This window comes from Sphaerodactylus townsendi, linkage group LG06 (genome assembly GCF_021028975.2).
Source record: "Sphaerodactylus townsendi isolate TG3544 linkage group LG06, MPM_Stown_v2.3, whole genome shotgun sequence".
Classification (NCBI taxonomy): Eukaryota; Metazoa; Chordata; class Lepidosauria; order Squamata; family Sphaerodactylidae; genus Sphaerodactylus; species Sphaerodactylus townsendi.
The window spans coordinates 133,693,874-133,721,791 of NC_059430.1; the positions used below are offsets into that span (position 1 = coordinate 133,693,874).

At 46.1% G+C, this 27,918-nt stretch overlaps 1 protein-coding gene across 1 annotated transcript in view; it reads left to right on the plus strand.

The window, feature by feature from the left end:
* The first annotated feature begins 773 nt into the window (after window positions 1–773).
* Window positions 774–27,918, plus strand: part of LOC125435017 (cytochrome P450 2G1-like) — a 44,028-nt gene continuing 16,883 nt past the window's right edge. The window contains exons 1-5 of the mRNA XM_048500984.1: window positions 774–978; window positions 4,706–4,868; window positions 4,955–5,104; window positions 21,304–21,464; window positions 22,123–22,299. Coding sequence (XP_048356941.1) covers window positions 808–978; window positions 4,706–4,868; window positions 4,955–5,104; window positions 21,304–21,464; window positions 22,123–22,299 — 822 coding nt within the window. The 5' untranslated portion in view covers window positions 774–807. The remainder of the gene's footprint in view (window positions 979–4,705; window positions 4,869–4,954; window positions 5,105–21,303; window positions 21,465–22,122; window positions 22,300–27,918) is intronic.

Sequence of the window (27,918 nt, forward strand, 5' to 3'; positions counted from 1 at the left end):
AGTCTGGAAACAGACCTTGAGTCTGGAAACAACGGAAACTGTAGATTAGTTCTAAAGCCTTTATTTCAGAGCGTAGGTAACATTGTCAAAGAGGAATCTGACAATTCCCGTGCAAAACCACCACCTACGTTGCCCCCTCCCACCAAGTCAAATGGCTCCTACTGTCCCCCTACAACTACAAAGCATTTACTACAAAGCATTGCGAGCCTGGGAACATTTCACACTTCCCTGCGATAAGATCTGTGTCCGGGCTGTCCTGGGGTGGCGAGAGGAAGACACTGGACCTTCGCCCAGTATCAAGGAATGGTAAACCCCCTCCCCATGCTCTGCCTGCCATCCGTCACTGACAAGCTCTGTCCTGACACACAGCTCCAATAAAGCTCTTGAAACTTTCCTGAGTCTTGTTTGTTAACTGAAGTACAAAACCCTGACACCAGGCCAACCAGCTCCTGGGCCGCTGGGAGGGAGTCCCCATGCCACAAACCCCAGCATTCTGTCCCCTCCGTAGCATTCTGAGCAGCACAGACAATCAGAACAGCTAAGATGTCCCTTAGGAGTCAACTAACCAGCGAGCGCATACGTGCTTGTTCCATGGACAATATATTCACAACACTGATTAACTAAGAAATAGTCTATTAAATGTGGCATGAGTGTATGAGATTAACATGCAATATGTTTGCCTAGAACTCTTACGTAATGTAGAAGGTGGTGCCAAACAAAAGCCTGAATAAATACACTGAACCCAGCTAAAATGAGTCAAGTCACCACCACAGGGAGAGAAGGAGCAGATCAGGGGCAGCATCGACCATGGAGCTGGCTGCTGCACTCACCGTCTTCCTGACCATTTTCCTAGTGGTTCTAACAGCCAAGAAGAAAATGTCTTCCAACGGGAGGATGCCCCCTGGACCCACGCCCCTGCCTCTGATAGGAAACTTCCTGCAGATCAAAGCTTCGCAGACTTTAAAATCTCTGATCAAGGTGAGCAAGGAATCTCAGAAAGGGTCACATGGGTACATAGATTTGTTGAGGTTAGAGGAAATTGCCAGTGTTTGTGCTGGGGAGCATGATAGAGGTTTACAAAATTATGCACGGGGTAGAGAGTATGGACAGAGAAATTTTCTCTCTTGAGGGTCTGCAATGAAGCTTATGGGAAGTAGACTCAGAACAGGCAAAAGGAAATATTTCTTTGCTGCTTGATTGATTAAAATGCAGGCCTCTAGAGAATGCAGTAAAGGTCACAGGCATAGATGACTTGGGGGGGGGGGGATGAGAGAGATTCTTGGAGGAGAGGTCTATCAGAAACTTCTAACCAAGGTGACCGAAGGGAACCTTCACATTCAGTCAGCCTCTGAATCCCAGTGTCAGGAGGCAACATCAGGGGAAGGAACTGGTTGCCTACCGTGTGAGGCAGGATGCTGGACTAAAAGGACCTTCACTGGTCTAGCCAGGGCTGGATCTACATTTTTTTGAAGAGGGCAGAAGTTTAGATATTTGAAGGGATGTCATGTTGGTGAGGGAGCAAGCTTGTTTTCTGCTGCTCCAGAGACCAGGACCAGGAGTAATGGGTTCAAGGGGAAGGAAAAGAGATTCCACCAAAACATCAGGAAAAACTTCCTGACAGTAAGAGCTGTTTGAAAATGGAAGGCACTCCCTCAGAGAGTGGCGGAGTCTCCTTGGAGATGGAGGTTTTTAAAGAGAGGCTGGGTGGCCATCTGTCAGGAGTGCCTTGATTGTGTGTCCTGCATTGCAGGGGGTTGGACTTCATGGCCCTCTTCCAACTCTATGATTCTATGATTCTACAAAATCTAAAATCTATGATTCTACAAAATCTAAAAAATATACATATTTTTCTTTATATATACATATATAATCAACATTTCTTTTAAATGATGTAATTATTTTGATCTCCATGAGCTAATGAATAATTACACTTTTACATTATTTTATATAACTGTAATGTTTGAATATTCCCTCCATTCTTTTGCTAACCCAAGTTTTTCAGCCGTCTTTTCCTGAAATTTTTAAAAAATACAACACACATAATTTTGACATGGGAAACTCCAAACACACCTCATGCTCCTTCGCAGCCTGATAAAGTTCAGCCAAAGAAATGCTTTATCTGGTAATTAGGCTGATAGAAGCTAAAATGACTAAACTGAAGCTACTGGAATTTAATTTCTGGAAAAGACTCACTGGAGGAGACAATAATGCTAGGAAACATTGCAGACGGTAAGAAAATATGGATTGCCACAGCCTCCCCATTTGCAAGATCTGAGCAAAGCTCTTAATGAGGGGGTGTTTGGGGGTCATCTTTATATACAATTGAGCAGTGTGTTCCTGACCACGCATCAGAAAAAATGGAGGACTCTGGGAGATGTAGTCTAGAGGGCATCCTTTCCTGAGCAAAGAGGGATGCCTATAGAGATTAGGAGAACTTTCTCTATTTTCACAAGCACTCTGCTGGCTCCCCCTCCCCCTGCAAAATAGGGGTGAGAGGGGACTGCCTATGGAAGTGGGGGAAGTTCTTCACAGGCACCCCCTTCATCTGCAAAGCCAGGCTCCAGTTTTGCAACAACAGTTTTCTTGAGCTCTTTGTATTTTCTCACCTGGGTTTTGTGGGGGGTGCATTTTGAGTCACATTTATTTATTTATTTATTAGATTTATAGGCCGCCTCACCCCCAAAGGGCTTGAAACAATTGAGCCCCTGCCACCTCCTAGCAGCAGCCTAATTGTGGGAATGGGTCTGTGCGCGGCAGAATGACCCATCTTTGCCAGGCGATTCAGCCTCCTGCACCTCCTAGTGCAATCTCCTCTCTGCCGGTGCCTGAGTCACCCCCCACCCTCCAGACCGAACCCTGGACCCAGCAGGGCTCTTATTTGGTTTTTATCTGGCTGCTACTTTCCTTTCACTCTATCCTCTGCCTTCCTTCATCATCCCCTTTCCAAAGATTTGTCTGTTTTTTTTCTGGCAGCTCCAGCAACAACATGTGTGTCTGCACCTTCTTCTGACTGTCTCAGTCTCCCCCCAGTCGAAGGGTTCTTCTGCTCCCTTTGGCATCTCATCCCTTTGCTTGTATCCCTTCTGTCTCTTCTTTTGTTTTACATCCATCACAAAGGGTAGGGAAAGGGCCCAGCCATTCTCTCGCTGTGGAGCAGTTTTACTTGGCTCAGGCCCCGTATGTAAGTTTTCCAGACAACTCTTCAGCATGGCATTCAGGGAGCCCAAAATGCTTGCTTGGTCCAATGCCAGACAAAGGACAGCTAGAATTTTCAGGTTTGCTGATTTGAATATCAGCCAGCTTGGCAGACAGGCTACTGGGGAAAAAGAAGCCTGCAGAATGCGTGCCGACGGGTAGGCCCAGCAGAACCCTCCAGCTGTGTTTGCATTAAAACTGCATGCTTTGCAGGGCTGTTGATCATTGACCTTTCATGCGTCTGCTCTCTCACCCAGAAAAGCTGCTTCAATTGATCTGTTAGTCTTCAGGGTGTCCTTTTTGCCTTAGGTAGCGTAAAGCTCTGCAAACCTTCAAAACTGGCAGGAAGATTTGAGGATATGAAGCCTCTCCATCATGCATAGATGTGCAGGGTGATCGTTGTTTGCTTCACTTCCAAAAGCTCTTTCAAACAAGGGTGCTCTTTTATCACAGCCCCTTTTAAGACACTGACCTTTTGCAAGTGTGGTGGTGGGGATCTATTATTTGGCTGGAGTTTGGTTTCCTGGCAATCCCTTCCCACTTTTCCAGTTTGATTCCTTTTTTCCTTTGCTGTCCTCAACTTCTCTGGTCATACAAATGTGCAATTAATAGGGACACACACACACCCAACTCGACTGTGGTTTCTGTCATTTACAAGGGACAGTTCCTGAACTCACATTTTTACTGTTCGTCACCTGGAAGGCAACTGTCCTGGGAGACCTTAGCTTGGGAAAAACATTAAATAGTATCTCAGATTCTCTCAGATTCAATGTTTGTGTTTCCTTACTAACAAAACCACAGTATGTCAAAACAGCAGAGATTTCCCCTAGAAATTCTGCTGGTATTTTTGTTGGTAGCTGTCCATTTTGTTTCTCTGTCAGCCACAAATTATTATTGTGTAAGACATTGGATCAAATCTGCAGAATTTTCTTGCCACAGCATCTGCACTGATAACACCCCCAGTTTGTGTCACCAGGTCAAACTTACACAGTGCTAGAAAGGAAAGTTATTGTCTCATTTGTGCAGTGTTTTATGCAGAAAAAGTGGACCAGGAACCTTGGAAAGCCAGGGTTCAATCTGGAACGACAGATTCGAGGGCCTGTGATCATTAAAGATAAGACTTCCAAGGTGCCGACTGCAGGCTTGAACTGTGGCATTTGTGCTGGGTGAAGGTAAACACCTGAGAAGAGAACAGTGTGTACTGACTCAAACCAAAGGTCCATCTTGATAAGGAGCCTGTCTCCAACAGTCGATCTTACAAAGCTCTCAAGATGGGTAAGAGGCAGATGGCGCCTCTCAAATCCTTCTCCCCAGCATCTCTGAGGCTCTGTGACTGGCCACCCAGCTGTCCTCCCTCCTCCAAAGGCAATGATGGGGGCAGCCCTTGTTGAGGGGACGATGAGGGGTGTGTGTGAGGTTTGCAACGTTAGGGGGAAAGAGCAGCAGGACGCAGAGACAGTTCCATTTTTAAAAAACAAAAATAAATATTTGTTCTTGGTTTTTTATGTAGTTGCGTGAAAAATATGGCCCCGTGTTCACTGTCTATCTTGGAACTCGGCCGGTGGTCATTTTGTGTGGGCACGATGCTGTGAAAGAGGCCCTGATAGACAAGGCGGAGGAATTCAGTGGAAGAAAGACCATGCCCACCATAGAAAGGACCTTCCAAGAACACGGTAAAGCACCCACCTTGGCCTCTCTGCAAGGGCACTTCTTTGCTTATGTCCTGGTTGCCCTGACACCTCGGGTTCCCTTTCTCCAGGTGTGGTGTTTGCCAATGGGGAGCGCTGGAAGCAACTGCGACGATTCTCCCTCACTGTGTTGAGGAATTTCGGGATGGGGAAAAAAAGCATCGAGCAGAGGATCCAGGAGGAAGTTCAGTTCCTGCTGGAGGAACTCCGCAAGACCAATGGTGAGAATGCTGCTAGGTAGCACTTGCCCAGGTTGGTTCCCTTTGGAGGAGAGAACACCTTTGTTGGATTTATATATTACCTGCAGATGAAGCTGAGGAGGAGACATGGAGGCATTCCTACTGGGGAAGAGAGACAGAGAGACCCTGCACACATGCACATCTGCAGGTGCTTCGGCCAACTCACAGCAAAGTCTGCTGCTTCTCTATCTCCCAGCATCTAAATGTTGAACTTTCTTTTCACCCTGGAGTCTCCAAGTTTTGGAACAGATTGTGCCTTTCAAAGCAGCTGTATCTTCAGACATTAGCTTTTATTTCCTAGAAGTGAAACGTTGTTTGTTTCTGCTTTATACAGATCAAGCTACTGTTAAAGCATGATAAAAGCCAGGCAGACAGGGGCATACCAGATGTTTGGTATTTTCACTGGCTGTCCAGGAACAAAAGAAAGAAAATACCAGGCTGATTTTGCATGCTGAAATTGCCCATCTGCTGGCACAGGGAATGCCCCGATGCAATCGGGAGTTTTGCACAGCCCCTGGTGCTGCAGCACGGCTTCCACATTTCTGCCCCAGAGCTGCCCCGCAGCAATGGCTTTGCTCCACGAATTTCCTGAACCGCAAAGGTTGAGGTCATTTTGAAATGCCCCTTTGTTGCTCTGGAGGCTTCCGCCGCCGTGCAAAACTCCTCTATAGCAGAAACGGGGCCATTTTTCCCACCTTGCCGCTCTGGTGTCAGGATGGTGTTGTTGGGAGGGGGCCCTTCCCCTGCTCCAGTGAAAAAAAATGGAGGGAGAAACGGTTTCTATAATGGAGGGAGAAACCTTGGGCAGAAAAGTGGCATGGGCAGGCGACACAAACGGGAGCGGGGCGATTCTCTCGCACATGCAAGGATTTTTTATTTACATTTTAGACAGATGGTGGTGGAGGACGGCGATTCCGTCACACACGCAAGGATTTTAGATGTGTTCAGAGTCATTTAAAACTAAAATAGTGAACGTGAGTGGGGAGAATGGGGCAAGATTCAGCCAGTCCGAACACAGGAAACGGAGGCTGCCCACACATGCATGAAAGAGACTACGGAAGAGCTCGCCGTGCTCAAGCGGTGCTTATGGGGAAGCCCCGGGCTTGTGGGAAACCATTTGGGGCTTCCCTCACTGGTCCTGACTCGAGCGAAGGAAAGAGCTGGGCAGCAGTGGGGAACTACAAGCAGGGTGAGAAGTCCCGCAGCAGGTACGCTCCCCAGCTGAGCCACAGAGCACTTAGAAAGTGCAAAATCTTTACAGACATTACATTTTTGGGATGCAGTAGCAGCCCAGGAGTATACTTGTTCATCCCATGCAGGAGCTACTGCTCTTGTGTGGGCTGGTAAAGCTGGGAGGAAAAGGAAAACCCAAAGAAAAGGAAACATGTGTTGGCTATTTCCTCAGTTGAGGTTTCCACACTGAGGCCCTTTCCACACGGAGGTGGAAGGGCTTGGGTTGGCGTTTCTGACGCCAACCTGACGACGCTGGGACCGTCCGCATGGATGGTCCCAGAAAGAACCGGGGAGACGGCGCTGCTGGGCGCCGTCACCCGGTCGACTTGCTGGGGCCTGGGGACACGCCTCCCCTGCCCTGCGCACCTGCTTCCGTGTCACAGAGTAGGGGGTCGTGTCCCCAGGCCCTGGCAACGCGCCGGAGGGCCGGAGAGCAGGTAAAGGAAGGAAGGGAGTGGGGGGCAAGCGCGGGGAAGCTGCTGCCGTTCGCATGGCAGCGGCTTCCAGCCGGCGTTGCCAGAAAAGTGCGCTTCCCAGCGCAATCTGGAAACTCTGGCTCGGCACCGGGGGGGTGGCGCGAGGGCGGTGCGGCTGCGAAGCAGCTGCGCCCCCTGTGCAAAAACGCCGTCCCCAGGCCGCCATATTCCACCTGTGCGGAAACGGCCTGAGATATGCAAATGTTTCTGGCTTCTCAGTTATGCAAATGTTGGATTCTCAGCTATGCAGATGTTTCTGGCTCTTCCACTGACACTGTACTCTCAGATTAGAGAATCTCCATGGTTTCTGAAAGTCCTGACAGTGCAGCTCCTCTTCTCCCTTCACAGGGAAAGCCAAGGGAATTGGGATGCATTTTGCTTCCTTCTTGCTCCTCCCTGCCTTCCCCCACCCATAAAACAGTTTCTTCCATTCTTCCAGCCACCATTTTGGAAGGATTGAAAGGACTGTTTTTATTTTCACACTGAGGGTCTATCACTGGAGCGCTAGACCCCAAAATTGACATGAAACTTACATGACTAGCAAATTAATGCTAGACCACAAATGGCGCCAAGAAGATGAAAAAGAAGGAGGAGGCAGCAGCCAGTAACCTCTCCAGATGAAGATTGCATGGAGAGAACAAGGAAACGGGGGTGGACAAAATGATGGATTGGCTCAGCTAGGGATATTCTGCAGCAGGAGAATCTCAGGCATAAACAAAAAAGTGGGGAAAACCCACTGCAATGCAAATAGCTGTGGGGTAAGTAGCGCATGCATAAAGGACCATTGATTCCCTTCATTTTCCTTTCATTTTCCCTAAAAAGTCAGGCTTTGAGAACCTTCAGAAACTGAACATTCTCAGATCTGACATCACAGTGAGTTCTGCAGAGGGGTAAGTGGGTGAATAGCCAAGAATTCAACCCAAAGGGAATGTACACTCCATATGAAGGAGACTACAAGTGCATAAAAGCCCAGTGAAGCTGTCATTGACTCTTTGCACAAACCTTGTAGTTCAGCCTGCTGCAAAGAGTGGCATCCTGAAAAAGCAGCCTGGCTGGGCCCACTAGGCTGCTCTGGGCTTCTGCCTGGCGGGGGTGGGGGGAGGAATGTGGGGGCAATTTTCTGCCTTCTACGTGATGCCAATGGTGAGTGCCCAAAGCAGGGTGCCCCCCCACCCCATGGCACTTGTGGGCACTTGGAGTACCTGAAGCCCATCTCAGTCTTGTTATTATAAAATTATTAAAAAAAACAGAGGCTAACCTTCTCACAACTATTCTTGCAGGAAATTAATATATACACATTACCAGTTTCTTTGCCTCTCCAGGGGGGTACAGGAGGAGGCCACCAATGTTGTCTGCCAGTTTTTCATTCACCTTGCACATTTCTTTCCCCATAGAAGAAATATGTGCTGTCTCAACAGTTGCCTTATACTTGCTGGCACATATAGTGCTTTCAGTGTGACAGCATTGCTCAAAAGTTTTTGAATTGTCTCAGTCCTGGAAATAGTTCCAGCTTCTTTTGCAATGGGGGGTGGTAACCTAAGTCATCTTTGAAAATAATTTTGCTGTTACAGAAAACTTCAAATATATTCTGCTTTTAATATAGTGTTGGCCATTTAGATGAAAATGTTTAACGGTGCTGTCTAATTTGGATGCTGGTTTCATAACACCCTTCTGATTTGACACTACTCCACACTGAGTTGGATTGGATGTATTGCTTTCAGCATCTCCAACAACAGTGGGAGTGCCCCAATTTCTTCCTGATTATTGGCAGATGAAGGGTTATGAGATGAGAACATTTCTTGTGCAGCATCAGCAAACCCTAAAGGTTCATCAGTAGGTGCAGATGGGTATGTAGTGGTGAATGAAATGCTAGCAAATGATGCGTGAGGTGTGTGAGCTAGGCTAGCAGTGATGATGTAAGCGGTGATGTAAGCTTTCTTGGATGGCACAAACCAGTGTGTGACAGAATGTATCCTCGTTTTGCACTAGCAGTCTTGGATCAATCTCTTTTTTTTTTTCATTCTGGTATAAAATTGGCACCAGAAAGAAAATTTAGGTAGAGAGGATATACAATAGATTAACAACCAACTGACCAAATGGGCTAAAGAAAAGCAGGACAACTGTGTTTTTGCCTCCACGGAATCATAGAATCAAAGTGTTAGAAGGGGCCATGGAGGCCATCTAGTCCAGCCCCCTGCTCAGTGCAGGATCAACTGAGAGCATCCCAGACAAGTGTCTGTCCAGCTGCCGCTTAAAGACTGCCAGTGCGGGGGAGCTCACCACCTCCCTAGGCAGCTCATTCCAGTGATGCACAACTTTTCCTGTAAATTTCTTTTCCCCCTAATATCCAGTTTGGTACCTTTCTGCCCATAATTTATACCCACTATTGCAGGTCCTCTCCTCTGCTGCCAACAGGAACAGTCCCCTGTCCTCCTCCCTTCAAATACTTTAAGAGAGAAATCATGTCCCTCAACCTTCTCTTCTCCTGACTTAACATCCTGAAGTCCTTCAGACTTTCCTCCCACCTCCAGGTCCCAGAGCATCCTTGTTGCTTTCCTTTGCACCTGCTCCATGTGCTTTTTGAAGTGACGCCTCCAGAACTGCACACAGGACTCCACACGCAGCCTGACTAATGCAGTGTATGGTGGGACTATGGCCCCTTCCACACAGCAAATGCAAAGTGGGTTGCAGTCAGAATAAAGTAACCTACTTTCCTCTTTTTTTTGCATTTGCATGCATCCGTGCAGGCAGCGATTGGAGCCCATGGAAACAATGCAGATTGCTGTTGCGCCTTTGTATGAAGGTGCGTCTATTTTTTTAATTTACCTCCCATCAATGCTTGGCTACGCAGACATGCACAAATAAATGCCCACAACCATAATGACCTTATGATATCATGATACAACCATCTGCACTGGTGTGGCTATGCAGATGTAAGCCACACAATTTTTAAAAAGGAAAGCACAGCCCAATAAAGCGCCTCCTGCCTGGCCATTCGCTCACAAGTGGCTGCAACCAGGGATTTTTCAAAGACTCACAAATAGTGCGATTCTCAAAAAAACCCCGGCTTGGTAGAAATAACACAGAGCAGACTCACTTTAGGGGCGGGATCTGTGCAAAGTGCCTTCCCAAAACAGATTTCCCCCCCGTTCTAACCAGTGCCTAATGGCCCGTGTGGAGTGGACCTGTGACACCTTGTGACTGGGATGTTCTGTCCAGTTGCATCTTTATGGATGCATACAAAGCTTATACTTGCCCTAGTCAGCAGGCTCTTTCCAAAAGCAAGTTGTTTAATGAAGACTGGGCTCCACTCTCGCAACCTGTATTCAACTACTGTCTCTTGCACCTACACTTCTTCTTAGCAGCCCTTCAGGGGATTTCTTCCTTCTCAGCCCTTTAGCAGAATGTCATCTGGGTGAGCCAGTATGTTCAAGTCTCTCTCAGCAAACACCTCAGTGCAGAACAGGTCTACTATATTTCCAACTGTTTGTGTAGCTGCCTTGTACTCAGTCATGAACTCTTACTCTACTAGCTCCTCTCAAGTGCAACAGAGACAGCAGTACAGGTCACAGATCTCCGTTGTGTCATGCTACAATTCCCAGGCAGCTGATTTGCTGCATTGTTGTTTCTGTTTGTCAGCATTCATTTTGTTCCACTTCCTTCAGACCTCTCATGCAGTGGTGGGATTCAAATATTTTAAGAACAGGTTCCGATGGTGGTGGGATTAAAATAATGACTGTTAAAAAGTATTAAAATATTATTAATATCACTTTTTTAAGTATTAAAATATTAATGCTTAATAAAATATTGTATTAAAAAAGTGAAAAATAAAATTTTAACAACAGGTTCTACAGAACCTTCAGAACCCCCTGAATTCCACCTCTGCTCTCATGTCACATGAGTGGGGTTCAACATCTCTCAGACAGACTGAGATTAGGCCTCAGTCCAGCCAAGCAGATGGACAGGCTTACAAACTGAGTGTACCCAAAGAGAACACTGTGGGCAGGGAGTTATAAAGATGTAAAAATGTTTGTGCAATTTGAGCATTGTCAGTTCTAACTCAATGTCCAATTCTGTGATGTACCTCTCTACCAGTCTAGTAGATTCACTCCCAAATGTTTTATTATGTACTAGCGGGCCCGGCCACGCGTTGCTGTGGCTCAGTCTGGTGAAGTGGAAAAGAAAGAAAAGGGGAAGCGAACGGTTCGAACATGTATCATTGCACAATGCTTGCAAGGGAGGGGCAAGGGGCCCCTCGCTCCCCTCCCTCTCTCCCATTCCCTTGCATGGCACCCTGCCCCATCCCTCCCTAACGTTCCCCTTCCTCTGCTAGGGTGGGTGGGCCATGTCTAGGTGGCTGTCCCTGTCCCTTTCACTCCCTTCCCTTGCAGGCGAATTACCTAGCTTAAAACACGCTGGGAGGCATGAGCTACGTTGTGTCAGAGCGTTTGGTCCAGAAAATCCCCAGACTCTCCCTCATCTTCCCCTTCCTCCGCTAGGGTGGGTGGGTCATGTCCAGATTGCGGGCCCCATCCCTTTCACTCCAGATGGCAGCAGTTTTTAAGGAAGGCATGGTTGGTTCTGGAGGGTTTTCCGGGCTGTGTGGCTGTGGTCTGGTAGATTTTGTTCCTAACGTTTCGCTTGCATCTGTGGCTGGCATCTTCAGAGGTGTATCACAGAGAAAAGTCTGTTTCTCACTGGGTCTAAGTGAGAAGGGAAAGTTTAGTGTGGTATATTGTCCATGTCCCAGGGTGGGGAACCAGTCATTAACTGTTTGGGTGGAACTTGCTATGCAAAGGTGTGGTTGAGTGCAAAGGTGTGGTTGAGTGCATTATCAGTCCATTTTTTAAGTACTGGGAGCCAGGCCCTGCTAATCTCCTTTCTTATTGAAGTTGTCCTGGTGTTTGTGAATTTCAATGGCCTCCCTGTGCAGTCTGACATAGTAGGCTTCTGAATTGTCCAGAATTTAAGAATTGCTTAACCCATGTTCTGCAACTGCAGATTTTTCAGGATGGTTAAGCCGACAGTGTCTTTCGTGTTCCTTAATACGGGTCTGAATGCTGTGTTTTGTGGTTCCTATGTAGACCTTTCCACAGCTACAGGGTATGCAATATACTCCTGCAGAAGTGAGGGGGTCTCTCTTGTCCTTTATTGAGCGTAGCATCTGCTGTATTTTCCTGGTGGGTTTGAAAATGGTTTTCATCAGTTTCCCTATTTGATCTGTGATTCCCTTGATGTATGGTAGAAATATTTTTCCTGTGGTAGACTGTTTCTCCTTAGTCCTCTGGGTTTCTCTTGGTCTTAAAGCTCTTCTGATTTCTGTTGTGAAGTAGCCGTTAGCCTGCAAAGCCCAGTCTAGATGGTTGATTTCATCAGGGAGGAGATGAGGTTCACAGATTCGTTTTGCACGATCTGTCAGAGTTTTGATTATGCCCCTTTTCTGTTGTGGATGATGATTGGAGTTTTTATGTAGATACCAGTCTGTGTGTGTCGGTTTTCTGTATACTGTGTGGCCCAGTTGGTGGTTGGGTCTCCAAAAGACCAAGACATCTAAAAAAGGCAGTTTCCCTTCTTTTTCAGTTTCTATGGTAAATTGTATGTTTGGGTGGATGCTGTTAAGGTGGTTCAGAAAATTCAGCAGTTCCTCCTCACCATGGCTCCAGATTGTAAAAGTGTCACCCACAAATCGGAACCAAGTTGCAGATTTCCTAGGTGCTGTGTTGAGGGCTTGTTTCTCAAAATGTTCCATGTAAAAATTGGCTATCACTGGGCTGAGGGGGCTTCCCATGGCCATGCCATCGGTCTGCTCATAATAATCATTGTCCCATTGGAAGTAGCTGGTTGTTAGGCAGTGTTGAAATAAAGCTGTGATGTCATCTGGAAACATTTGGCTGATGAGTGCAAGTGTGTCTTTCACTGGTGTAGTCAACCCCGCAGGGTCGTCGCTAAGGAATAGGCGAGACGCGGAGGAGGTTTCATCTGGCGGAGAGCGTCAGCAACAGGAAGCGCGGGTTTTCATGATCCTGACAACTCTGCCCTGTGCTGGTCTCTCGCACCTTTTATTAGGGTTTCATTGTGGGCGTGTAAAGGAGGTGGGTAGGGAGATGAGCGGGAGACCGGGAGACCTGGAGATCATCATGTGATGCATGATCTCACCTGGCTACGTGCGGAGAGGAGCGTAAGCGTCTGAGCCTAATCCTCACCTGGGGGCAAGACCATTGTCCCTGCGCCCGGTGACTGAGCCAGACAGTTCATGACCCGTGACTCATAGGGGGATGAGGAGTGGGGGTGCGGTGCGACCAGCAAGGCCGTAGATCCATTGGCGTCCCAACGTTCTACCACGGTGCTGCTGGGTCAGCAGTGCATCACTACACACTGGAACTTTGGTGAACAGTGAGACAACATCAAAGCTGATAAGTCTGTCACTAGGGTTGAGATGGAGATTGCTAATTTTCTTGATGAAGTGGGCTGAGTCTTTAACATAATGCGCTGTGTGTCCAATGTGGCTTTGTAACTGTGAAGTCAAGAATTTTGCCAGTTCATATGTGGGGGAACCAATCGCACTCACAATAGGTCTGAGTGGGATGGATTCCTTGTGGATTTTGGGGAGTCCATATAACTGCGGTGGAAAGAGCTTCCCTGACTTGCAGAGTCGTTGGCATGTGTCTGGTTGAATGGAGGAGCTCTTAATCAATGTGATGGTTTGGCGAGTGATTTTCTTGGTTGGTTTCAGTTTTTTGTATGTTGTGGGATCCAGGAGTTCTCTGATTTTTTTCTTTATATTGTTCAGTCTTCATGATTACTGTTGCATTTCCCTTGTCTGCTGGAAGTGTGATGATTTCTGGATCTGAGCTGAGATTCTTAATAGCATTTCTTTCCTTTCGTGTAATATTACTGGGAGGAAGTTTTGCTTTTCGCAATATTCTTGCTGTTTCTCCTCTTAATTCCTCTGCTTTTTGTGTGGCTGGCAATGTCTTTCTCCATTTTTCTGTAGGTGAGGTTGTCAATTTTGTCCCAGTCCTGGCTTCTCATTTTTTGACTGATGTGGATGTGGAGAAGTAGTAACACCTTGTCTATGGCTGCAAGTTCTTTGCAGGTGGTGTGAATTCTCTCACGTACTAATGCACATTCCAGGCGGTCATATATATGGTTAGCCTGTGGGGATTTGAAAGTCCTTTTTGCTTTGAGAAAGGCTGGAATACTCTGGAAGAGTCTGGAATAGAAGGCATGGTTGTTTCCCTTGTATCAGAGGGTGTTGCTTTGACAGCCAGCAGATGGCGCTGTTGCGGAACAGAACTGTGGTTCCAACTGTCGCAGGTGTGGCAGATTCACAATAATGGCCACAGTTGTGACATGTACAGAACAGGAGGTGTGGAAACAGTATGCAAACCTGGCAGCACGTGAATGCGACGTTGTGTGAAAATTTCAAAGCAATCGGTCCAGTAGTTTGGGAGATTATCTGTCAGCAGAAAAATGAACTGATAGATTTTTATATATATAGAAGATAAAAAGTAGATATTTTTGTTTTGATCTTCTATTCCTGTCATGCCTAGATAATCAGAAGGTTAGAGAAGCACTCTCCAAGTTGCCCACAGCCAATGCTGACCGTCCAAAATGGGTGGTTTTTAAGAACATAAGAACATAAGACCAGAGTCCATCTAGTCCAGCACTCTGCTACCCGCAGTGGCCCACCAGGTGCCTTTGGGAGCTCAAAATCAGGATGTGAAAGCAATGGCCTGCTGCTGCTGCTCCTGAGCACCTGGTGTGCTAAGGCATTTGCAATCTGAGATCAAGGAGGATCAAATTGGTAGCCATAGATCGACTTCTCCTCCATCAATCTGTCCAAGCCCTTTTTAAAGCTATCCAGGTTAGTGGCCATCACCACCTCCTGTGGCAGCATATTCACGAGAAACACCAACTGGCCTGCGTTGTGTGGAAGGAAGCGTTTCCTTTTATTAGTCCTAATTCTTTCCCCCAGCATTTTCAATTAATGCCCCCTGGTTCTAGTACTGTGAGAAAGAGAGAAACATTTCTCTCTGTCAACATTTTCTACCCCATGCATAATTTTATAGACTTCAATCATATCCCCCCTCAGCCGTCTCCTCTCCAAACTAAAGAGTCCCAAACACTGCAGCCTCTCCTCATAAGGAAGGTGCTCCAATCCCTCAATCATCCTCAAGTTTGACCTTCTCTGCACTTTTTTCTATCTCTTTGATATCCTTTTTGAGATGTGGGACCAGAACTGAACACAGTACTCCAAGTGCGGTCACACCACGGCTTTATATAAGGGCATGACAATCCTTGCAGTTTTATTATCAACTCCTTTCCTAATTATCCCCAGCATAGAGTTTGCCTTCTTCACAGCTGCCATGCGTGTTGACATTTGCATGGAACTATCAACTAAGACGCCCAAATCCCTTTCCTGGTGTGTGACTGATAGCACTGACCCCTGTAGCGTGTATGTGAAGTTTGGATTTTTTGCCCCATGTGCATCGCTTTACATTTTGCTACATTGAACTGCATTTGCCATTTCTTAGCCCAATCACCTAATTTATCAAGGTCCGCTTGGAGCTCTTCGCAATCCTTTGCGATTCTCACCACCCTACATAATTTGGTATCATCCACAAACTTGGCCACCACGCTACCCACCCCTACTTCCAGGTCATTTATGAATAGGTTAAAGAGCACTGGTCCCAAAACGGATCCTTGGGGGACACCACTCCCTACATCTCTCCATTGTGAGAACTTCCCATTTACACCCACCCTTTGCTTCCTGTTTCTCAACCAGTTTTTAATCCATAGGAGGACTTCCCCTCTTATTCCTTCATTGCTGAGTTTTCTCAACAGTCTCTGGTGAGGAACTTTGTCAAAAGCCTTTTGGAAATCCAAGTAGACAATGCCCACTGGTTCCCCCTTATCCACATGCCTGTTTACACCCTCTAGTAAGTTTGTAAGACAGGACTTGCCTCTGCAAAAGCCATGCTGACTCTTTCTCAGCAAGTCTTACTTTTCTATATTTTTAATAATGTTATCTTTAATGATAGATTCTACTACCATGTCAAACTGACTGGCCTGTAATTTCCTGGGTCCCCCCGAGATCCTTTCTTAAAGATTGGTGTGACATTGACCACCTTCCAGTCTTTAGGGATGGAGGCAGATTTCAGGGATAAGTTGCATATTAAAGTGAGAAGATCAGCAATTTCATGCTTGAGCTCTTTAAGAATAGGGTGAATACAATCTGGGACAGGGGATTGGGTAGCACTTAGTTTATCAATGGCTGCCAGAACTTCTTCCTTGTCTACCACTACCTTTGCTAGTTACTTGGATTCGCCTCCTAAGAAGCTTGATTCAGGTGCAGGAATTTTCCTCATCTCCTCTTGGGTGAAGACAGATGCAAAGAATTCATTCAGCTTTTCTGCAATCTCCCTGTAATCTTTTAGCACACCTTTTGTTCCTTTGTCATCTAACGGGCCTACCGCTTCCCTTGCTGGCTTCCTACTTTTGATATACTTGAAGAACTGTTTGTTAATGTTTGCAGCCATGCGTTCCTCATAATCCCTTTTTGTCTCCCTTACAGCTAACTTGCTTCTCTTTTGCCACCATTTGTGTTCCCTCTCATATTTTTCATCAGTCAAGCTGGACTTCCATTTTCTAAAAGACATTTTGTTTTTTCTGATAATTTCCTCAGCCTCCCTTGTTAACCATGGTGGCTTTCTTTTGGACTGGGGGCTGCCTTTTCTAACCTGCGGGACACATTCTAGCTGGACTTTTATTACTGTGTTTTTAAATAACCTCCAAGCATCTTGGATAGTTTTGACTCACCTGATTTTCCCTTTCAGCTTCCAGTTGAGCTTTTATTACTGCATTTTAAATAACCTCCAAGCTGTGAGACCGCAGTCCCAAAATAAAGCAACCTGTAGTTTTTCTTTAAAAAAAATGTAAGACTTTATTGAGAACTGAAGCATGTGAGAAATAGATGAATTCTGAAAAATATAGAAATAACCAAACCTTAAATTCCTGTTGCTGTTGGCCTGCCCCCTTGCCAAGCCCAAGAGACGCAGTCACAGTAAGATCATTACACAGTAAGATCATTAAGGGAAGAATGCCAACATTCAAATACAGAATTAACATTACAAAGGATAGGGGATTGGCCACACCTTGGAGAGCTGTGGCTGCATTTTACCTTTCGTTTCCTGGAAGGCTGAAAGGGGGAGGGGAGAATGAGCCAAGGGGCCCATCCTGACACAAGCATCTTGGAAAGTTTTGACTCTCTTGATTTTCCCTTTCAGCTTCCTGCACACTATCCCCCTCCTCTTTGAGAAATTTCCCTTTCTGAAGGCGAATGTAACTACATTAGTAATTGTCACTTGTTCGCATGCAGAGATACTGAATCTGACAGCATTGTGGTCACTGTTCCCTATTGGCTCGACAACACTGACTTCCTGCACCAGGTCCTGGGTGTAACGAGCCAGTAAAGTCCAGTCAAAAGTAACCACGTTAAGTTCTTTATTGAGCTGGCATTCTTAGTCAGGCACAGGCAATGTGAGAACTAGCCCCCCAGCAAGCTCCTGCCAAAAGAAGATAATCAATTCAGGTTCTCACACAGAATCTCACACAGACATTTTCACACAGGCAAGCGAGCAAAAGCAAGATAACCACAACAGTGAAATTCCCCTTCCCGGGCGTTCCGCCAGAAACTTCAGCAGGAACTTCTCCAATGTTGAACTGCAACCTTACACTGGGTCCAACATAGAATTAGATCTAGGATCACCTCTCCCCTGGTTGGTTCCACAACCATCTGCTCTAAGCCACAGTCATTTAGCATATCCAGGAATGCTCTCTCCTTACTATGACCTGAACATGCATTTTTCCAGTTTATATGGGGATAGTTAAAATTGCCCATTACCACTACGTTTTTGCTTTTGTTGGCCTCTCTAATTTCTTTTTCCATCTCAGAATTTTCTTGTGCTCATTGGTCAGGGGAACGATAATATATTCCTATTATTAAACTATCCTTCACACCTGGTATTGATATCCACAGTGATTCTGTAAGAGAATCAGCTCCCCTTGCATTGTCTATTTTATGTGATACTGTGCTCTCTTTTATGTAAAGGGCAACTCCACCTGCAATGCGCCCTGTCCTATCCTTCCTGTAGAGTCTGTAACCTGGGATAACAGCATCCCACTGGTTCTCCTCATTCCACCATGTCTCTGTAATACCCACTATAATCAATGTCCTTCTTCAAAACTCTGTACTCCAGCTCCCCCTTTGTAAATCAAAGGCTTCTACTATTAGCATAGAGACACCTATATACCCTGTCTCTGTCCCTAACCTGGGATTTATGTGCTTTACCCTCAAGTCTTTTGTAGACACTATCCCTTATCACATGCACATTGCTATGTTCCTCACTTGTATGTGGTTGATTTAGAAAAACCTCCCTCTCTGCTTGCATCCCCATAGATACTGTATTCCAAACCAAAGTCACCTCAGCACCTATTGGCTTTCCCCCAGGGATCAGTTTAAAAGCTGTTCTGCTACCTTTTTAACATTGAGCGCCAGCAGCCTGGTTCCTCTTTGGTTAAGATGAAGCCTGTCCCTTTTGTACAGGCCTGCCTTGTCCTAAAAGGTTCCCCAGTTCCTGACAAATCTGAAACCCTCTGCCTTACACCATCTTTTCATCCATGCATTGAGACCCTGTATCTCCGCTTGCCTAGCTTCAGCCTCTGGCTAGCTGATGGAACAGGTAGTGCATTTTCCTCGAGAATGCCACCTTGGGGGTCCTGGACTTCAACCTGTTTCCTAGCAGCCTAAATTTAGCTTCCAGAACCTCCCGGCTACATTTCCCAATGTCGTTGGTGCCAATGTGGATCACAACTGCTGACTCCACCCCAGCACAGATAGAGCCAAATGGCCTATCTAGACAAAGCGTGACAGCTGCAACCTTTGCACCAGGCAGGCAAGTCACCATGCGGACATCACGCCTCTCACAAACCCAACTCCCTACATTTCTAATGATCAAATCACCTACTACGAGGAGCCCCCCACCTCCCCGAGGGGTATTCTCAGTGCAAGAGGATAGCTGATCACCAGCTAAGGAAGGGTCCCATCTAAGGGAGCATCTTCCCCCACCTCAGACTGGCACCCTCTGTCCCCAAGACCTTCATTCTCCATGACATCTGAAGAGATGTCACCTTGGGAGTGGGACCCGGCTGTTAGGTCCCTGAAAGCCTCGTCTGTCACCCTCTCTGCCTCTCTCAGCTTATCCAGGTCTGCCACCTTGGCTTCAAGAAAACGCACACGTTCCCTGAGTGCCAGGAGTTCACTGCAGCGAGGGCACAACCACAACTTCTGTCCTAGTGGCAGATAGTCATTCATGTGACACTCAGTGCAAAACACTGGAAAGCCTCCATCCCCCTGCTGGCTTCCTGCCTTCATATCTGATTTTGTTTAGATATTTAAATATTAAACTTTTAATTAGTGCCTCCCTTGAGTTATCTGCACCTGCTATTCCTCAAGATACGTCCTTATTTAGTTTTTTTAAAATAAGGAAAAAAGAGATAACCCCTGCTAACCCCTGTTAAGCCCCACATTTCAGCAGCCTTACAAGGAGAAAAAAAGATAACCCCTGCTAAACCCTGTTAAAATATACTGTTTAAAAAGATGTGGCTTTGAGAAAAGCCCTCCAAAATGAGAACCAGAGCTCACTCTGCTCTTCCTGGCCCAGTCCTCTTCTCCACTGCTACTCCTCTCTGCTGGTTCCAGAGACTGAGCCTGTTTAAACTTTTCAGCCTTGTATTGTCGAAGGCTTTCACGGCCGGAATCACTTGGGTGCTGTGTGGTTTCCGGGCTGTATGGCCGTGTTCTAGCAGCATTCTCTCCTGACGTTTCACCTGCATCTCTGATCCTCTGAAGATGCCAGCCACAGATGCAGGCGAAGCGTCAGGAGAGAATGCTGCTAGAACACGGCCATACAGCCCGGAAACCACACAGCACCCAAACTTTTCAGCCTTGTTTAAACTATTTGCGGGTCTGCTGAAACCTGTTCCAGCAAATATGCAGGGAAATTAAAGCAGCCATTTTGTGAGGACTCTGTACTCTCTGACAGCTGCAGAACTTTCCATCCCGAGGTCCACCATGTAGAACTCACAATAATAATCAGGGGAGTGCGTTCTCAGTTTTACCAGAAGCCTCTGTCCTTAACAATCATTCATGTAATAAAGATTTTTTTCGTTTCTCATCTTATTTTTCCCTACCCGCTTCTCCTTCCTGTCAGTCTTCTTCTTCCTAGCCCTGTCCCACTAATGCAGGGCCCGCTGCTCGGATTTTTGAACGCCACTTCTCTCAATCAAGCACAATGTCTTGTTGCAAGCCAATGTCAGACCTCAAGTCCGAAAATTATAGAAACTGTAGATTTGTTCTAAAGTCTTTACTTCACAGTGAAGGCCGAATATCAGCAAAGAGGAACCTGAAGATTCCTGCTCAAACCCACTGCCTATATTCTCTACTGCCCCCTCCCCCAGAGCCAAATGGCCACTACCTTCCCCACTTCAAAGCACAGTTCACACTCCCCTCCAGATAAGATCTGTGGCCAGGCTGTCCTGGGAAGTGGGGAGAGAGCCCCGGATGTCTGTAAAGTAACAAGCAGTGATAAACCATTCTCCCCTTGCCATGCTTGCCACCCATCTACTGACAGGCACAGTCTTGACAGCCTTGACAGTCTTGACTTTCAGATTCACATTGATGGTATCTTGCCATCGTCTGCGTGGCTGCCAACCAGTAACCTCTGTGTGTCAGGCAATGCTGGCGACAGTGTCCAGGGCTGTTGTCAGAAATGGCCAAACCAGTGCAGGCTCCTCTCTCTCATTTTTGCCTTGATGAGCACAATGCCAAATTGTTTTCGGACCATGTCATGGGTGATGTGGTCAAGGAGGGATAACCCAGCGTCCAGCGAGTAGTGCGCATTTCCATGACATGGAGTCATCTCTCAGCCGCTTTTGTTACAGGCCAGCACTCTGACCCATAGAGCGCTACAAGGAGGACCGTGGTCTTGTAGACTTTTTGCTTCAGGTGTATAGGCATTTCCTTATCTCAAAGATGCCTCGTTGCCTTAATTCTCTAATCATTCTCATCCCCCCTTCCTTCTTGCATGTTAAGCTTTTTTTTTTCAGTTAGAACAAAACCTTAGGAAGTGCTCATAAGGTTGCAGACTTTGTGCTAGAGCACAGGCGTCTGTGAGATAGAGGAGAAAGAAAGCTTAGAGCAAGTCCTGTGGAAGAGTAGCTGCTTTGCATGCAGCTTCTGTCTCCAGCATCTCCAGTTGAAAGGACCAGGCAGCAGGTGACGTCTGCCTGAGACCCTGGAGAGCTGATGCTGCTCTGAGTAGACAACTCCATCTTCAGTGGACCCGGGCTCTGATTCAGTGGGTGGCAGCTTAATGTGCCTCTGTGTTCTCTTGCCTTGCTCTCTTCCAGAGAAGCTCTTTGACCCCACCTACATCTTGAGTCGTGCGGTCTCCAATGTCATCTGCTCCATTGTCTTTGGCAACCGCTTTGACTATGAAGACAAGGAATTCCAGGCCATGATGGAGATTATGAACAACAGCTTCCGGGAGATGAGCACTGCTTGGGCTCAGGTAGCATCCCCCTTCCCCCCCCCCCTGCAAAAACCCTACTTCCAGCTGGTGGAAGAGACAGGCGCTGGTTCCCATGGGGCTAAATGCTGTTTATCAGATACCTGCCACCCATTTCAAATCTGTGTGCAAAACCCATCCCTCTTCCTTCCCTGAGTCCCTTTCTGTCTTCTTGTCTCTCCAGCCCTCTGAAAGGGGCCTTCTGTCCCATGTTTGCCAACAGTGGCACACAAATTTTCCAGCTCTAAGATCTTTTGAAAACCAATCAATCAATCAATCAATCAATCAACCAAACAAACAAACAAACAACAGATGGCATGCTCACTGCAATGAATGTGGAATGCTTGTGAATATTCTGTGATTCCTCAGTAGCCCACTCAATGGCTTGGAAATGGACATCAGACTTTTTTCCTCTCTTTTTTGCCAGAATGCTAAAAAGATGCAAATAATTCCCCGTGGCTTTTAAATGCCACCTCAAGTGTTACTGCTTCAGGTGTAAACTCTGTTGAGCCCACAAGCCAGCAGGAATTGTTTGTCAGGGACATTATAGCAGTAGCCCCTGCATCAACAGTGGTTTGGACCCTGGTGGTTCCTTCCAGCTGTGAGATTAAATAAATAGCTGATCACATCTGATCCTTGCCCCCTCCTCCTCCTCCTGCAGTTCTACGACATCTATGCCAGCTTCCTGAAGTACTTCCCTGGCCCCCACACCAAGATCTATGACATGCTAGAAGACATGAGGCTCTTCATTGCCGGGAAAGTGAAGAAGAACCAAGAAACTTTAGACCTAAACTCCCCACGGGACTTCATAGACTGCTTCCTAATCCAGATGGAAAAGGTATGCTGGTAGATATACCTGGAAGGGTACCTAGCTGACCAAACAGCAATGGCGTGGCTACCACGGGGCGGGGCGGGGGGGCAGCAAAAATGTATTTTTGATCTTTTTAGTGTTTTTACTTTGTCGGCTGACAGGGGGTGTAGTTTTTAGGACAGCAGCACCAAAAATTTCAGGATATCGTCCGGCAACACTCATGCTGATACCAGCCAAGTTTGGTGAAGTTTGGTTCAGGGGGTCCAAAGTTATGGACCCCCAAAGAAGGTGTCCCATCCCCCATTGTTTCTACTGGGAGCTAATAGTAGATGGGGCTACCCTTTGACGGTCCATACCTTTGGACCCCCTTAACCAAACTTCACCAAACCTGGGAGGTATCATCAGGAGAGTTTCCTAAAGATACCCTGAAATTTGGTTGCTGCTAGCCTAAAAACTACACCCCCTGACGGCCGAAAACTGTAAAAACACTAAAAAATACAAAATACACAAATGAACATGGGGGGGAGCAAAACTCTTATTTTGCACCGGGCTCCATTTCCCTTAGCTATGCCTCTGCCAAACAGGGAGCTCTCAGGCTGACTAAGTGGCCGTCTGCAGACTCTGCAGCTTTGCTGGGGAGCATTTTACAAAATACTCAGCATTCACGGCTTGGAAAGATGTGCCAAAGAAGTAAAATGGTAGCAATTCCTTTAAAAGACAATGGCTCAAATCGAGATTGAGGCTTTGCTATCAGCCATGAAAATGTTCTCAGCCACTTCTGGCAATCCACTCAGTGGCGTAACGAGGCAGCCCTGGGCAAACTGTAGCCCTGGGCAAAACCTGAGTTGGATGCCCCCCCCCCCCATGGGCGGCCACTCCACCATGACCAAAAATGTTTTTGCACCAGGACATTGAAAGATTTGCCCCTGCAGGGAGTGCCTTTTTAGACATTAATCAGCACCCATAATTTCCAACTGCATATCATCAGGAGATCTGTCTTCTATGCTACCTGCCTGCCAGAAGTTTGGTGAGGTTTGGTTCTAAGGAGTCCAAAGTTATGGACTCCCAAAGGGGCACCCCATCCCCCATTGTTTCCAATGGGAGCTAATAGGAGATGGGAGCTACAGTTTTCAGGGTCCATAACTTTGGCTCCCCTGAACCAAACTGCACCAAATCTGGGGGGTATCATCAGGGCAGTCTCATGATGACAGACCCTGAAAGTTTCTGAGACTGTGCCTTCGGGAAATGTCCCCAAGCCTGCAACCCCATGGGAGGTTGGGCTGGATCTATAAGACTGGAGAAATAAATAAATAAAATAAATAAATAAATAAATAAATAAATAAGAAAATAAATAAATAAATAAATAAATAAATAAATAAATTATAATAAATGGGACAGCTAATACAGAAAACTCAATTGCATAACTCTAAAAGATTCTTGGGCAAATTTCTGGGATGTTTCCTGCAGGGGGGCGCATTTTTGGATGTATCGGCACCAGAATTTCCAGGGTCATCATCTGGAAACTGTCTCTATGGGTACTCCCCAAAGCTTGGTGCAGTTTGGTTTAGGGGGTCCAAAGTTATGGACCCTCAAAGGGGGTGCCCCATCCCCCATTCTTTTCTAAGGAGATGGGGGCTACCCTTTGAGGGTCCATAACTGTGGAACCCCTGAACCAAACTGCACCAGGCACTTGGGAAGTGCCATCATCTCCAGATGATACCCTGAAATTTTGAATTGCCCGCATACATTAACCCTTGGTTTAGATGATACCGCATTACTGTTTCCGGGCTACCAAGATCTAGGATTATGCATCACGGAACTGGCAGTGGAAGTGAAGACAGTCTGAGAGGAAATGGGAAATGATGATATGAGAAGCTATTTTGTGAACTGGTTTGTTTCCAGATATATCAAAGAGTATGAAATGCTGTATCACTTAAAAAAAATTTGCACTATTAGATATGTGTGAAGAGGGAGACCTGGAAGCCATTTTAGAGACCTATGTGAACGAACTGTGCAGCAATACTTAAACCCCTCCTGTCCAAAAGCAATGTGACTAGTCAACAAAAAGGGACCGCTTTGACAAACAAATGGTTTGATCATGTTGACTGTAGAATGGCCAAAAGAAACCTGCTAAGACTATTCCATCCAGCTTCTAAAGAGGGCGTGACTAACAAAGAACTGGTACTGGAAGGGAAAAAAAAACTTATAAGGCCATGCTAAAATATAAGAAAAAAATGTCCATGCACAAAAAGTGGCAATCTCTAATCAAGGCGGTAGATCCGAATAATGATTCTGCCACTTTTGGAGACTAACAAACCAGAATAATAATCTAAGTAAATTGGAGCCTAGCTTAATTCAATAACAATAACAGTCTGGGTGGAGCATTTTTTCCAAACTTTTTACTACAAACCATCCAGCCTTCTTTGGGACATTATATCTCGCTGGATAACACACCTACATGGCCCCCTGTAACCAAAGCAGAAGTCAGCACTTATGATTTCCCAAATTTAAAATCTGGGAAAGCCCCAGGGAATGACCTATATATCCCTCAGAGCTATTGAAAGTCAACATTGACTGAGTGGGCTACAATCCTAGCTGAACTTTTCACGTATATTAATAATACAGAAGCTATATTCCAAACAGATTGGAAAGAAGCTTTATAATAGTCCCTATATTTAAAGGGGGTAATCACGGACCCAGCCAACTACAGGCCGAAATCAAAAGCTTACTTAATAATGTTATAAGTAAGATATATACCTCAACTACCTATTACAAGGTTTCTGGTATGTGGCTTCGAGGGAGAGAAAAAAAAGCTGTTAGAGAGACCAGAGAACAGGCTGGCTTCCGAAAGGGACGCATCGATCAGCAATGGACCACTGCTTGATTCTAAACCATCTGATTGACAATATATGTTAAAACTCCAAAGAGGCTCACTATATGCAACCTTTTATCGATCTCTAAGGCAGCCTCTCGATGAAAATGTGCCCTTACGTGACCCGCCCTATGGGCCAAACTAGCAAACACCAATATTGACAAATGCGTTTGTGCACACTAATGGCATCCAACTGCATTGAGAACACCTCTTCTGGCGAGTAAGGGTGACACAAAGAGGGACATCTTAACACCATCTATACCAGTACAAGAAGGGGGTGTGCAAGGCAAAGGTGCCCTTCTAGCACCACATCCTATTCCAACTTTTATGTCAACTCCTTCATAATAGATTTGCAAGGATAAGGACGTTCATGCTCCTACACTTTCCTTCAGGGAAAAAAACTACCCCATTCTAATGTATGCTTGGACCCGATATTGTCAAATTCCTCTCACTAACCAAATGTTAGGGATTAAAGAGAGCCCTAAATGCAATAGCTTACCCAAAAATGTGCTGAGGAACATCTAATAATGAATTCATTCTAAAACCAAAATGAGCACATTTTAATGCCAGGTTCAGAGAAGGAAAGATGGACACCATTCAGAAGGGCATCCAATTACGATCCAGGTCAAATGCTTCCAGATACTTGGGGGTAATTTTTTCCAGTATAATGGCAAACCTACAGCTCTATATCAATCCCTTGTCCAATCTGCTCAAAGCCCAAGCAATACTGAGATTCCTACCGTTACCCAGGGGGGAGGATACATTCCAGCTGCTGTTAAATTGTTTACAGCAAAATCCATTCCACAATTAACATATGGAGCCCAACTAGGCAACATATCCAACTTTACACCTCTGGAAAAAGTTGCAACAACATTCCTTAGATCTCTATTCCAATACACCAAAATGTACGTCCAAACACTGTATTGAGACATGGAAGCAGGAATAGCTAAAGTGGAAACTATAGTCTGGAAGAGAGCCATCAAATATTGGATTAAAGTCCACCTACACCCCAGGGGCCTATTACCAGCATTTCTGTCAACATCACCATACCCAATCTGGTCGGAGAAGATTATCCCATGAAGCTTAAACAGTTTGGAGAGCTTAGAACCCTATGCTGATGCTTGAATGGGACTTGCCCTTAGCTCTTAAGATGGTATATCAGCTTGATTGGACTGACATTGACTACCAAAATGATAATGCCTCATTTCCTGCTCTATATAGACCCATTGAAATCTGGTAGTGGTACATTTTGTAATGGCCCCCTACATTCAACATATTACCATAGCCAAATACCGATGGGGCCTTTTCTAGAGCGCGGTTTGTACGCATTTCCATCATCTATGCTTATAAGGCAGATTTGGGAAAACCCTTGGCATTTGAGGAAATGTGTTTGTAACTCTGGGGACGTTGATTCTATGATACATATCTTGTTACACTGCATGCTGCATAAGGCAGAAAGAGAGCTCTTTATATTACCTCTGCTTGTGCAACACAGCTTGATAATTGCAAAGGATCCTGACCAAGAGATTAGGAAAATGCTGTTGGAAGACAAGGATGCAACCATCTCCCAGCAGGTAGCAAAGTTCTGTGCATTGGCGTATAAAAAACGCAAGGGCCTACTTAATCAGGGATGAGCTGAAAGCCAAACATTCATGTAAATGGTTAGCTGTAATAATTGTTGTAATTTGCTGTTGTGAATGTGTGCTGTTGTTTTGTTTTGTCTTTGCTGGCCTTTGGCCGTATTAAACTATCTATAAACTATCTAAACATCCAAAAATACAAGAACATCCTAGAAATTTGCCCAAGAATCTTTGTTCTTCATTGAGTTTTCTGCATTGCTGTCAATGGGGGTTGCAGGCTGTGGAGGGCACATTTCTGAAGGCACAGTCTCAAAACTTTCAGGGTCTCATCAGGAGACTGCCCTAATGATACCCCCCACATTTGGTGCAGTTTGGTTCAGGGGGGCCAAAGTTATGGACCCTCAAAACTGTATCCCCATCTCCTATTAGCTCCCATTGGAAACAATGGGGGATAGGGGCACCCCCTTTGGGAGTCCATAACTTTGGACTCCCTGAACCAAACCTCACCAGACTTGGGGGTAGCATAAGGACAGTCTCCTGATGATACGCTGAAATTCTGGTGCCGCTAGCCTAGAAACTGCGCCCCCTGCAGGCCACAAATGTAAAACCACTAAAATACCCAAAAACGAACCCAGCATTTTGATGCCCCCCACAAGGTGATGCCCTGGGCAGCTGCCTGCCTTGCCCAATGGGCATTACGCCAGTGATCCACTCCTAGCAGCTGTGCATGTCACTTCTGCAAATAGGAAAGCAAAGATTTTGGTGGAGTCACTGGTAGTCCAGCTTGCTGTGCTCACACTCACAACTCATCACAGGCACATTCTCCTTCCATTCTATCTGACTAAGAGTTCTGTGAATCTTAGAAGGCTGCCTTTGCCCACAGCAAAGACAAGTGGGCCCAATGTCAGAAATCCCTTGTACCTCATAGCAAAGTCCTGGCCCCCACATGGCCCACAAACTTAGCCCAAAGGAGCCAGATCCCACAGTGGCCTAGGGCCACCGTACAATGGGAGGAACCAGAAAGCCCCAGGTATGCCGATGCATCCCACACTTTCCCATGGCCCTGCAGTGAAGAAAAGAAATTCAAATGACAGAGTCTGTGTGAAACCCCCATGCTCAGAATGGGTTGACCCAGAAAGGGGTGGAGACTCAAAGCAGCAGGAGGCTGCAGAGCTCATGTAGTTTGGAGGAGAC